The 13,276-nt window shown below is 37.5% G+C and overlaps 1 protein-coding gene across 1 annotated transcript; it reads right to left on the bottom strand.

Annotated features, from left to right (window-relative positions):
• Positions 1-3,296: 3,296 nt before the first annotated feature.
• LOC116522630 (vomeronasal type-2 receptor 26-like) lies at positions 3,297-12,977 on the bottom strand. The gene is made up of 6 exons (XM_032237628.1): positions 12,853-12,977; positions 11,509-11,686; positions 9,727-10,584; positions 9,108-9,335; positions 4,658-4,784; positions 3,297-4,192 (listed from the first exon to the last, which is right to left on the bottom strand). The coding sequence occupies exons 1-6, from the start codon at positions 12,975-12,977 to the stop codon at positions 3,297-3,299; spliced, it is 2,412 nt and encodes an 803-aa protein (XP_032093519.1).
• Between the last annotated feature and the right edge of the window lie 299 nt (positions 12,978-13,276).

Here is a 13,276-nt window from a genome sequence, read left to right as displayed (position 1 = left end):
AAAATGCAGCACACAAGTCAGCACATTAGAAATATGTCTGGTACATTTTGCAATTTTGTTAGCTTAAAACTTTGGTTCAGTGAGGCCTGCAACCCCACTCCTAGATCTTATTACCTGCAACTTTCCAAAGAATAGAAGTCTCTTTTCACAGTAGCAAAAAGATGTTGAGAGTGCAGGGAAGAAAAACAAAGATGATTAGGAGACTAGAGGCTTAAACATATGAAGAATGGTTGCAAGAATTGGGTATGTGTAATCCAATAAAGAGAGGGTCTAGGGTAAGATGACCAGATTTTCAGATTGGTAAAGAGGGACACCATTGACCGGGGGGGGGGGGCTTGATTAAAAAAAAATATATTTTGTCAAGCATGACCCCAGGACACTGAAACCATCATAAATACGAATCTGTTGCCAAACATCAAAATTTTGATCACGTGACCATGAGGATGCTGCAACGGTCGCTAAGTGTGAAAATGGTCGCTAAGTGTGATAATGGTCATCAGACACTTTTTTCAATGCCATTGTAACTTGGTCACTAAATGAACTGTTTGAAAGTTAAGGCTAGCTTGCATTATAATGCCTTGTGGTAGCTTACATTTGCAAGAGAGAGAAGCTAAACTCCTTGTTAGAATTGAAATAGAAATGAATAGAGTAGAGTAAAATAGAATAGAATAGTTTATTAGCCAAGTGTGATTGGACACACAAGGAATTTGTCTTTGGTGAATATGCTCTCAGTGTACATAAAGAAAAATAAAATAGTAAGATAGTGGGATCCTTGCTGCACCAAGCTCAGAAACCAGCAATCCCATGATCTGCCCCACACCTCCTCTTTCCGAAACTTTCATCAAAAACAGTAAAAATCAATCATGCTTTTTTATTTCTATTAATTATTTTCCTATGGCCACATATGAATGTATATGCACATTCCAAACAGATTTTCTTACTAAACAGCTACCATTCTCATCCATAGGCCATTAAATGCCTCACCAACCTTTTCTGTATTCTTTCATTTCCATCCATCCATTTTATTTATTTAACACAGAGTAGATTAGGCTGTCAGCCTGAGTCATTCTTCTAACATGACAACAATTCTTACCAACAAGGATGGTATTGGCACATTTTAGCTAATGCAACCTAAACATAACCAAAGCCTATTTCACTTCAAGTATGCTAACTTTATTCTATGCAAGCTGCAATATCTAATCTAAAGACCACTTTTCAAGCCAACATGCTGTTAACTACAATTTACTAACCAAACTGCTGATAATATTTATTCCCTTTTGAAAAGGGATCCAAATGGTTACCTCTGATCTTCTACTCCCCTCCCTAATAGAGGTCCAGTTCACGTTTTTAAAATCTTCACATAAGGAGCCTTTCTAAAATTTTGCAAATAAATTTTGCAAGAATCTTGCCAGGAAAATATGGTCCTGTTTTTTTTTTTATGTTAGCTCTTGAGCCTCACACTTTCTTCACCAGCCAAACAAAGAGGTCAGAGGATGAGCTGCTGATCTAGCATGAAGCTGGGAGGGTTGCCTGCCTGCCTGCCGCCTATTGTGTTGCTGCCTCCTTTACGGGGATGCGGTGTGATTTCCCAGGCACACCAAACATGCAGCATTCACACAATCGATCATCTCACTTCAAAGTTCAAACCCAACCTTGAGTGGAGACAGCAGAGGGGAAGGGAGGCTCCCAGCCTCGGCGATGGCCGTGAAGAGGACAGCCAACCATTCACCCACGTGGGGGGGGGAGGCAGGATTTCACCAAGAAAAGTTAACTTTCCTGTGAAAGGGGCTGGCAACCTCTCAGCCCTCCCCCAATTCCACCCCCGTGACCCTCCTCCAGCCTCCTCGCAGTTTCAAGCAAGCTAACTGGGAAGGGCGGGGAAGAAGAAGAAGTGGCGGCGTGGTCCCAAGGACTGCCGTGCGATGGCAGCGGTGGTGGTGGCTGCTGCTGCTGCTGCTGCTGAGGGCCTTGGACGGGGAGAAGGAGGAGGAAGAAGAAGAAGAAGAGGAGGAAGTGGTGGCCAAGTGGAATCCTTTTGAGAGGGGAGGGCGCGACCTGTGCAAGTCCACCACATATGGTAATATGATCCCGGTATCTGATGGCATTTCCAACACTTTTCTGATTTGTTCTTGAACATTCTTGCTATTCTTGTGCCACCTGTAAAAAACCTTATACAAATTTTCTTTGTATGCTTTTGAGATAGTCATTTTATAATATTGAGACCACAATTTCTGCAAATTCTCTAAATCAATCCCATATCCCCAAAATTTTCTCCAACCAATCATAGATTCTTTAACTTGTTCTTCTTCTAGCTAAATCTCTAACCTCTATCCATATAGTTCTTTGATTACCTTTTCATCAGTCCCTGTCAAAATTTAATCTAACTCGGTCATTTTATCATGGAAATCTTCCATTTTAAGACCTTTATCATATCTAGAATGTATTTGCACATATGAAAACCAGTTCATCTTTATACCTTGCAGTTCTTGCATAGATTTTATTTCACCCTTTGCATTCAATATTTCACCATATCTAAGTGGTAGTAAAAAATGTTGAATTTCACCACTGAGAAGCATCCATTAGTAAGTTCCTTCAAAATTACTGAGATCTTCGGGAACTGAAATGGATTATTTGGATTGGAGCCTGAAATATTTTTCATTGATGAGAAATTTTCTCCAACCCACTTAGTAGAGGAATAATGAAAAATTTCTCTAATATTATTTCCAATGCCAAGCCCCATAAATGCTATAATTGCTGAAAATTTTAATATTTTAAAAATCTGAGATGCAGTATTTGTTTCCACTTAGATAATTAGCAATAGCAGTTAGACTTATATACTGCTTCATAGGGCTGTCAGCCCTCTCTAAGTGGTTTACAGAGTCAGCATATTGCCCCCAACAATCCGGGTCCTCATTTTACCAACCTCGGAAGGATGGAAAGCTGAGTCAACCCTGAGCCGGTGAGATTTGAACAGCCGAACTACTGAACTGCAGTCAGCTGAAGTAGCCTGCAGTGCTGCATTTAACCACTGCGCCACCTCGGCTCATTCTTCCCAATTCTTCCCAAGGGAACCAGAGTTAGTGTTACTTGATACAATTTTGTAGTCCTGGTTATAGATTTCTTCATATGAATTTTTCTCTTCAATATGTGTGAGTTTTTTGTTAGAAATTTGTGTCAAGATGATAATTATATGTGTAACTGTATGGTACTGAATCAACAATTCTGGCATGTAATGAATCTCACATTGTTGTTGGAATCAAGGAAACAGTGCACCACACCAATGAACAAAATTTGAATCATTTCTTTATTAACTGTCCCTTTGTATTCAAATCAGGTCTAAAAATAATAACATAGCATTTGGGGAAAAAGATGCAGCCCAGTAACCCAGCTGCCGAAGCCAAAATCGAGAAGATCTCCACAGCTACCATATATTTTCCCTTTGTACTCAGATAGGTTGGAACAAATGATATCCAGACAGTACAAAAGACCAACATGCTGAAAGTGATAAATTTGGCTTCATTAAAACTGTCAGGTAACTTTCTGGCTAGAAAGGCCACCGTGAAGCTGGTAGAAGCCAAGAACCCCATAAAGCCAAGGACAAGGTAAAACATGGTGGCTGAACCTTCATTACATTCCAGGACAATTTCTTCAGCCATGGAGTGCATATCTAAATATGGGAATGGGGGAGAAATTGCCAACCACATTGAACAAATGGTGAATTGTGCTATGGAGCAAAATAAGATAATACCTTTGGCCAACCTGTTTCCCAACCATTTCCTCATTTTGGAGCCTGGCTTAGTGGCCATGAAAGCAATAACAACAATGGTTGTTTTCCCCAAAATGCAAGAAAGGGCCATGGAGAAGATGATGCCAAAAGCAGTTTGTCGTAATAGACATTTCATTTGGTCAGGTTTCCCAATGAAGAGCAAGCTGCAAAGAAAGGAAAGGAGGAGAGCAACGAGAAGAACATAAGTGAGATTCCTGTTGTTGGCTTTGACAATGGGTGTGTCCTGCTTTTTAATGAAGATTCCCAACACCAAAACTGTCAGCAAAAAAAAGACGAGACTAACAGTTGCCAAAGTGATTCCCATTGGCTCATTGTAAGACAGGAAGGTTGTAGTTTTTAGAATACAGAGATTTTGAGCCTTGTTTGGATATCGATCTTCTGAACATTGGAAACAATCAACTGCATCTGAAACAAGAAAGCATTAAAATCTATTTCTGGAAATAGTAATATAGGGGAGCAAATAGTTAATAAATAGAAGAGTTAATTAATGTTTTGTGATTAAAATTCTACTCTGTTCCTCTTTTATGCACATTCTCCTCTCTCTCCCTCTCCCCCTCCCTCCCTTCATTCCCTCTCTCTCTTCGATCTTTCTTGGGGAAATCCCTCATCCTACAACAGAAAAGGGTTTTCATTAGGCTTATCTTTTCATAGTTTTGTTCTGCATTGATCAGAAGCAATAATGTGGAACAACTGGAATAGGTCATTTATTTTTGGATTCTCTGAAATATCCTTTTATTTTTAAAATTTATGGAGCAATGTCATTCCTTCAGTCATGACATAAATAGTCCCCTTGGGAGGTTAAATATTAGCATTTTGAATCACAGTTAATGAGTCTGAATGTTTTTTTTTTTTTCCAAAAGCAAATCTTACCCATCTGGTTTGAAATTTTCCCCTTTGCACATGGAATACAGTCATAACAGCAAAATGGTTTCCCTTCTATTTTTCTCTTCCTGGTCCCTGAATAGCAATGATCATTGCATACAGACAGAGGTTGAACCTATCAAGAAGTGAAAGCAGGATATATTAAAAGTCACAATTTTCTATCAGAAAATTCTCTTTCAGGGTGAATTTTACATCTAAACACAGGCAAGCCTGCAGGTATGACCATTCAATTTAGCAACTTTTCACAAGAACAAATTTATCCAGAAAGGCTACTTAAGTTGGAAATTCAACCAGCGACCAACAGAAGCCTTTGTAGCCATGTGATTTGGATTCAGTCACTGGCACATCAAGGATTGGTGGGAAAAAAAGCAATCTAAGAGCCATAGTTTTATCATTCTTCTTGTCATTTGGAGGATAAATTTGAATTTGGCAAGCCATCCATCCATTCATTTACCCACCTATCCACCTGTCTGTCTGTCTATCTATCTATCTGTCTGTCTATCTGTCTGCCTGTTTATCTATTGGGGTATTACCCATCCATCCATCCATCCATCCATCCATCCATCCATCCATCCATCCATCCATCCTACTGTTCTCGGTATTCAGATCATGTCTTCCTGTATTGTCCTTTATAAATTGATTGCCTTCAAACCATCTTCTTGGGGAATGTTTAAGTTGACATAGACCTTTCAATGCTAAGACTACAGCTAAAGTGGGAGATAATTATTTTTTCTCACAGGAAAATTGGGGATCAGTAATTAACTTTGAAATGGCAAGTAAATATACGTTTTCCACTCCACTTTTTCTTATGGAAAGGTAATTGATACATCATCTTTCTGCCTCTGTCTGTCTGTCTCTCTATGTGTCTGTGTCTCTCTGTGTCTATGTCTGTCTCTGTGTGCATTGTGTGTATCTGGATTTGTAAATATTTATTCATTCTGTTTAATATAGAATTAGGAGACTGGTGGTAAAGATTGGGTATACTGTTTAAATGATCTGCACATAATGAACTGTGAATGTGATTTTCAGTACAACTCACAACACCAAAAATCACTTTTCATGGAGCTGTGGCACCTGCTGTGTACATCTGTACAAGCAGGCAACTCTCTGCATGTGTGTCTCTCTGTATTTGTGTGTTCTTTTTAAAAAGTGGATGGTTCAATAAGGTGATGGTAGTTCCTGGTAAGCACTCAAGTGTGTCTCAACAATTCTATATTGGATGTTGGGCCAAGAAAATATTCAAGGATCCAAAGCTGCACTAAGCAGATTCATTCTAGAAAAGACTGATGCAGTTATTGGGGTACAGAACTTCTGTGATTGCCATATAATGAATGAAAAATCTGTGTACTATAAAATCAAGTTTTACTATCTGACGGCTTCTACTGCCCATATGTTGTGGATGGCATCAAGTTGCTGATCTATTATTAGGCTGTTTGCTTTTGACCTTGTGTTTTGACAGCTTGCCTTCAGAAGTTGTGGGTGCCCCAACACCGTGGGAATTTTAGAAGAGATCAGACAGCCATTTGTTTGGAATGGTATAGGGTCTCCTGCATGGGCAGGGGTTGGACTAGAAGACCTCCAAATTCCTCTCAATTCCTTTATACTGTATTCTGAGAATTGGCCTTTATATAAAGGAATCCTTAACTTTTTTTCTATACTTTGCTTCAGGAGATATAAAAAGGATGAGGAGTGTTCCAATATCTAAGAGGTTGCCACAAAGAAGAGGCAGTCAACCTATTTTCCAAAGCACCTGAAGGCAGCACAAGAAACAATGAATGGAATCTGATAAAGGAGAGAAGCAATCTAGAACTTTCCTATCGGCCACAACAATTAATCAATGGAAAGATTTTCCTCCAGAAGTTGTAGTTGAAAGCTTTTAAAGAAGAGATTGGACAACCTTCTGCTCAGGGTTTCCTGCCCGAGAGAGAGTTGGACTAGAAGACCTCCACGATATCTCCCAACTCTGTTATTTTATTAATTTCAATTCAGTGACAATTTTAATAAGCTACTCAATTAATTCTTACCAGGTCCAATGAATGACACTGAGAAGCAAGAATGAAAAGAAAAAAAATAGATGTAAAAAGAACTAACCAATTACTCATGAATCAAACAGAGATTGAGCTATTTGGTCAACCTGTAGCCTATGTAACTTCCCAGATACGATTAGCAAATGGAAAATTTGAAAATCAGGATATGCCATTCAAGCAAAGGGAAAGCTAGGGAAAAAAGTACCATGAATTATAAGGCAAAAGGCAAATAGGAAGATAATGGATTTGTGAACAGATGGGATCAAAACAATTGCTTGAATATCTGTGAAACAGGGATGACTTATTATGTCATCCCTGTTTCAGGTTTGAAACTAAACCCTGTCAAGATTGTGTGTCTCTGGGTTTGGGGTTTGTTGTCTCAGGGAGAATTGTCATTTTTGGTCTTGGATGGGGTGGCACTACCCCAAACAGATCTTGTGCATAATCTGAGGGTTCTCCTGGACTCATGACTCCTGCTTGAAGAGCAGGTGATGGTAGTGCCAGGAGGGCCTTTGGGCACTGTAAGTTGGGTGCCAGTTATGCCCTTTTCTGGACCAGCAATCCCTACTCACAGTCACTCATGCCTTAGTCACTTCCTGTCTTGACTATTGCAACATACTCTACATGGGGCTTCCCTTGAAGAGCATCTGGATGCTCCAGCTGGTGTAAAATGTAACGGCCTACATGGTTTTGTGCAGACCCTGATGTGCACATGTATCACCTCTCCTGCAGGTGTTGCATTGCATTGTTGCATTGCCTGCCGATTTTCTTCTGGGTGCAATTCAAGGTGCTGGTTGTCACCTTTAAAGCCCTTCATGGCTTGGTACCAGGTGATGTGAGGGACTGTCTCTTGCCAGTCACATCTACCCGACCCATAAGAGCTGGGAGGCGGGGAATACTGTGGGTCCCATCCCCGAGGGAGATACACCTGGTGGGACCCAGAAGAAGCGCCTTCTCTGTGGTGGCTCTTTATCTTTGGAACATCCCTGGACAATCCCTGGAGATTAGAATGGCCCCCACTCCAGTAGAGTATTCTCTACTGAAGGCACTGAAGACCTAGTTCTGCAGTGGACCTGGGGAACCCAGAGGAGGATGGAACCCATTAAATGGCTTGTGAAATCAGCTGTCACTGGGTTAGGAGGTTGGGGAAAGGGGTGATTTTATTACATTGATTGTATTACATTAATTTATTTTTTATTAGTTTTACTGTTTTTAGATGTGGTTTTTATATTCTGTAAGCCACCTTGAGTCCCCAGGGGTGAATAGGCAGTAATACACAGTAAATTTAATAATAATAAAATAAAATAAAATATCATTTATTCATATAGTTACTAGGAGAGAATCCAATTCAAAAGCATATAATAACCATCAACTAGAATATGTCCTCACACAAAGAGATGACAGCTTTCTTCCTATTTTTTTCATATATTTTTTCAATAGCATTAATATCATGTTAGTCCCCTGTTTAAATTAAAAGGCACTTCAAGTTGTGTACATTCAAATAATATCCAGAGTCACTATTGGGGAACAAACATGGATTTTCCAAATATCCTTCTTAGGGAAATCTCCCAACACACAATAGGCATTAACTTTTTACACCATTCGTATAAAAATGTTACGAATTCCGTCATATGAAGCTTTTGTTTCTTTAATGCATATCAAAATCTAGATAATCTAGATGGTCGAGATCTAGAGCTATTATAATTAGGCAACCTTGAAATGCCAACAAAGAAAGATTCTAAGTATTGGATTAACTTCTACTAAAAGCATAAAAATATGGCAAGAAGTTATCAGGAAGTTATTTTAAGCCTTACTATACAAAGATTTCTATCTTTATATTTTAGGTTTTCTGATCATTTCAGGTAATGAAATGCAACCATTCACTTCAACACTTTAAAGTTGCAAAAGCACTGAAAAAAGTGACTTATGATTGGTTTTCACACTTATGACTATTGAAGTATCCACATGCTTGGCAACTGGCATGTGTGTGTGTGTGCGCATGTGTGCACGTGGACTTGGACATGTGTGTGTGTGTGTGTGTGTGTGTGTGTGTGTGTGTGTCTTGCAATGTCCTGGGATCATGTGATCATCTTTTGGAACTTCTTAACAAGCAAAGTCAAAAGGAAGCCAGATAATTTAACAAGTATGTTACTAACTTTAAAATAGCAGTGATTCACTTAACAACTATACCATGAAAATTCATAAAATTGAGCAAAACCTAATCAGTGTCTCACTTAGCAATGTAAATTTTTGGCCTCAATTGTGGTTATAATTGAAGGACTACCTCTATTTCTTCATGTTTTGAGTTTTCAACTTGACAATTTGAAGGATTAGATCCATTCAAATCAATAATTCTGGAAGCAAGAAGGGATGGGGAAGAACAAACAATTTGTAATCTGAGCAGGCTATACCTGGTGAAACATGGCGGGCCAGATGATGTCTTGTGCAGAAATGGTGAACAGCTTATCTGCAGAAGCTGATGGGTCGATCTTTCCAACTTTGACTTTAACAAAACTGTTGTTTGGGAAGGTGACCCAGTTGATAATGTCAAATCCAGTCTCTAAATCCCCATTTTCATTGAAGGAAATTTTCTGTCCTGCCGTGTTATTAAATGAGATAGTTCTCAAATAGTGATGGAGCTAAACAAAAACAGAGGTAGACAATTAATGGGAAAAAAGGAAGGAACGGAAAGAAAGAAGAATCAGTAGTATTAAGTTGAAGGTTATTCATTTAATATGATTGGACACATTAATAGAATAATTGTTTGTTCAACCCCCATCAATATTTCTTCAGATATATTGAATCTCTGCCAAATACTGAGATGATACTGCATCATAATTCTTTCTTCCATTTTTTGTAGCATTGTTATATCTTCACAATTACAAATGTTTCTCAAAACAAGAGAAAAATAGAGTGGCAAGAGACTTAAAAATCATCACTTCAGCATTCTCATTGGCCATAACCTTTGTAGCACAGCTTATTGCATTAGACAGAACAGCAAAGGGAAATATTCATTTATTCTTTTATTACCTGCCATGGTTTTTGAGCCAACAATATTTCTCTCCCAACTTCTGCCCTTCTCCTGTATTTGGACTTAGATGTAAGCATGGCTTGTAAAGCATGTGCCACACCATAGACTGCATTATAGATGCTGTAACTCTGTCCACTTATGGTGGTATCAAAGACAGACTTAGGTAGCTTCTCCAACTTCTCTTCTCCAGTGCACAATATTCTATCTTCATCCAACGTATCTTTAGGAAATGAACATTGAAAAGCCTGCTCCCAGAACTCTCTCATTAAATGGTCTTCTGCTTCTGAAATTGGATTTCTCATCTGAAGGAATTTATTGAATCCAGGAATCTCCTTGGAAGAAACTATGAAAGATATAACACCATTGAAGGCATTCATATCCATCATCCTTTGAAATGCAAGTGAGGTAAACTCCATCTGGGCTGGCATTATCCAAACTTTATCTTTGCTCTCAATGGGGGTCTCTACCAATTGTTCAATATAGGGCAACATTCTAAAAAAGATAGTGTTTTGATTTTCACTATATACGATAATAGCATTGACAGTGCTCTTCATGATAATCAGGTGTGTTTTGCGAAAACGTGCAAGGACATTTAAAACATTATTAGAAAATGTTTCCCTGACCAACTCTTCTATGAAGTCAAAGCAGACACCATTCTGGTAAAGCAAAGGAACAGCATTTTGTATGAAACTCTCTCCAATCACACTAGGTTGGGTAATCAACCCAATCCACGTCCATCTAAAATACAGCAACAACTGGAGAATACCCATAATCTGTTGATCACTATTTGGGAAAAAGCGATGAAAGAAAACAGTTTGTATCTTGTCATATATTGTTGGAGAAGACCCATATGTCAGCTAAACATAGGGAAAAGAAGAAGAAGCATGTTTTTTGAAATTGAAACATTCATTGTTTTTTTTAAAAAAAAATCTGTTCTTAATGTATGGTTTTCTGTAACAATCAAGATCTAATCATGTTCTGAAACAACTGATGTTCAGAATATTTTTTCATTTGTTTGTTGTACTATAAGTACAAAGCCAGAGACATGAGAAATGCATTAATTCAGGAAATGAATTTAAAGAACAAAGTAACTATTCCCAAATAATAATATATTGATTTTTTTAAAATCACGAATTGTTAATGTGGTTACTAAAACATGGTAAGGAAATTTATTCATAAAATGTATTGGGTGCAATCCCAAAACAGCTAGAGCACTGTCTGAACACCATTGGCAAATACACTTCAGCAAAGGGTACTTATAACTCAGTCAAAGAACCAACAATTATTAATGGGCTTGGATTAAGACTGAGAAATTAATCAAGTACAGTATCTAAAATATCTCATCTGGCCACCATATTTTTGTTTTCATTTCTCTTTGAATTGCCAATTATTTATTTTCAAATAATAAACTGTAATATAAAATCTATATCATCATCATTATTATTATTTTGCTTTGTAAACATTAACTTTGTAAATATAACAAGAGTGGGATAACAGTTTTCAAACTTGTGGGATTCTGTTACTGTAACCCTAAAATAATGTTTAGTATTCATGATTCTGGTTTTCTGATCTTGCAAGTCCACAAGAATTACTCCCCCCCCTCTCCCTTTACATTTGAAACAACAATGAAGAGTCCATTCTGAGTTGCTTTCTCAAATTTCTTTTCTGGTTTGGGCTCAGATGCTTTTGATTAGATTATTGTCTCTAGACTGTGGCTCTTCCACCTGGCTCTCAAGCCTCTTCTCACAGCCTATTACACTTTGTTCAATAGCAAATCTTACCTGGGGCATCTTGTAGACATTCAAGATGTTTGCCATGTAGGAATAGATGTGATAGTTAGGTCCTGCAATAACAGATATTGCCCTATCCTTGGCATCACACTTATAATTGGGGATGAATCTGCCCCGTGTCGAGAGAAGCTCCATTGAAGCCAAGTATGTCCATCTCGCCATGAAATAACTATTGGAGAGGTGTATACCCAGAGTTACGTTGGGTAAAATGTGATTGTTTTCATTGACCTCTTTCACAGCTAAAGCCAATGCCAGAATATGTTGATAGTTCTGTAGGAAAAATCTGCAATAAGAGATATATACCAAAACATATTTCATTTATCAAAGAATTGACATTATGCATACTTTTTAAATATTTCAACTAAACATTCCACATGCACTTAAATTAATCATCTAAATGCCTAAAGGCTTGGAAGCTGTACAATGTTCTAATATAACAGTATGAAATCTAGTTAAATACTTGGATAATATTTCAAATAGTCTGCAAAAATATTTCTGAGTGTTATATAAATGATTTTTGATGCAGGGGGAAATGCTCTTTGGGAAAAACATAAAAGCACATTTCTTTAGTCAATGAACACTGACTGTTACAGCTCTTCAATTCATTATGAACAATTTCCACTGAGAGATAAATTGCTTGAATGGACTTTAATAATCATATTATTATCTACATATAATTCTTAGACATACTTCTAGGTTTATATATTAGTTTATTATGATATGTGTGTATGTGTATGTATATATATATATATACACACACACACACATACATACATACATACATACATACATACATACATACATACATACATACTAGCATCATCCCTTTCTATTTGCTTCAGGGGGTTTGTGTGTATATGAAAAAAAAATGCTTGAACGTAAATGTTGTATATAAATATTTTTTCTTTGCCCATAATAGACTTATAGTGTTATTTTATCCTAGTTAGGGTAGACAGAGGTTATATTTTTGCTATTTAGAAATCAAGTTCAAAGTGCTAATATCACCATTTTCCCTAATATTCAGAGCAAACATTAAGTCACAAAATGATGCCATTTAATTGGCAACATAAAGTGACTCCATCATATTAAGTAATTATTTGATTCAAAGTAATTAAATGAGAAAAGTTTCATATAAAATTTTAATAAATCACTGAACTGAGATCTTTCATACTGTAAGTATGGTAACAATTTATGTTGGAAGAAAGAACTAACTTGCAGGTAATAGGTGAAATAAATTTCTTCTGCAAGCAATAATACTAATTACCTCAGCCCAAGCATCCTATTATAGAAGGATATCTGGTCTGAGATATGCTACAGTTAAGAGAAAGTCTTTACATGAGCTCATCAACCAGTTCTTCAGACGGATGTCTTCTGAAAAGCACTGGATCGGATATCATGTAGAATTGAGATAGTATCCCAGCCATTATGAAATCCCCTGTCAAAAAATACTTGTGCTTCATAAGGGGAGATTTCCCCACAGCATATGCATTAATCTGAGGAGTAAGGCATATAAACCCTGGCAATAGCACTGCCATTGTTGCAAAGGAAAATATCATCTTCTTCAAGAAAACCTGTGTCATCACACATGAACAAGTTCTGTCTGCAGCAAGGAAACATAAGAATAAGTGATCCCTCTCACTAATTAGATTATCCTCCGTGTATATTCTTTCTCGAAGAGCAGCTTGTTACACTTCTAGCTCTCTGGTCCCACAATTAATGACACCTTTCAATCTTGACCTGTTCTTTTGGGCTTATCACT

The sequence above is a fragment of the Thamnophis elegans genome, chromosome Z, assembly GCF_009769535.1.
Source record: "Thamnophis elegans isolate rThaEle1 chromosome Z, rThaEle1.pri, whole genome shotgun sequence".
Taxonomy (NCBI): Eukaryota; Metazoa; Chordata; class Lepidosauria; order Squamata; family Colubridae; genus Thamnophis; species Thamnophis elegans.
This window is presented reverse-complemented; position numbering and strand designations above follow the sequence as displayed.

Bases quoted from the DNA above. Each gene is read 5' to 3' on its own strand.
- LOC116522630 (XM_032237628.1), bottom strand. From the start codon at position 12,977: ATGAAGCACAAGTATTTTTTGACAGGGGATTTCATAATGGCTGGGATA. The intron at 9,336-9,726 runs GTAATAAAAGAA...GTTTTTGTTTAG, and splicing joins TGGCTCAAAAACCATGGCAG to CTCCATCACTATTTGAGAAC. The intron at 4,193-4,657 runs GTAAGATTTGCT...TTCTTGTTTCAG, and splicing joins GAAAATTTCAAACCAGATGG to ATGCAGTTGATTGTTTCCAA.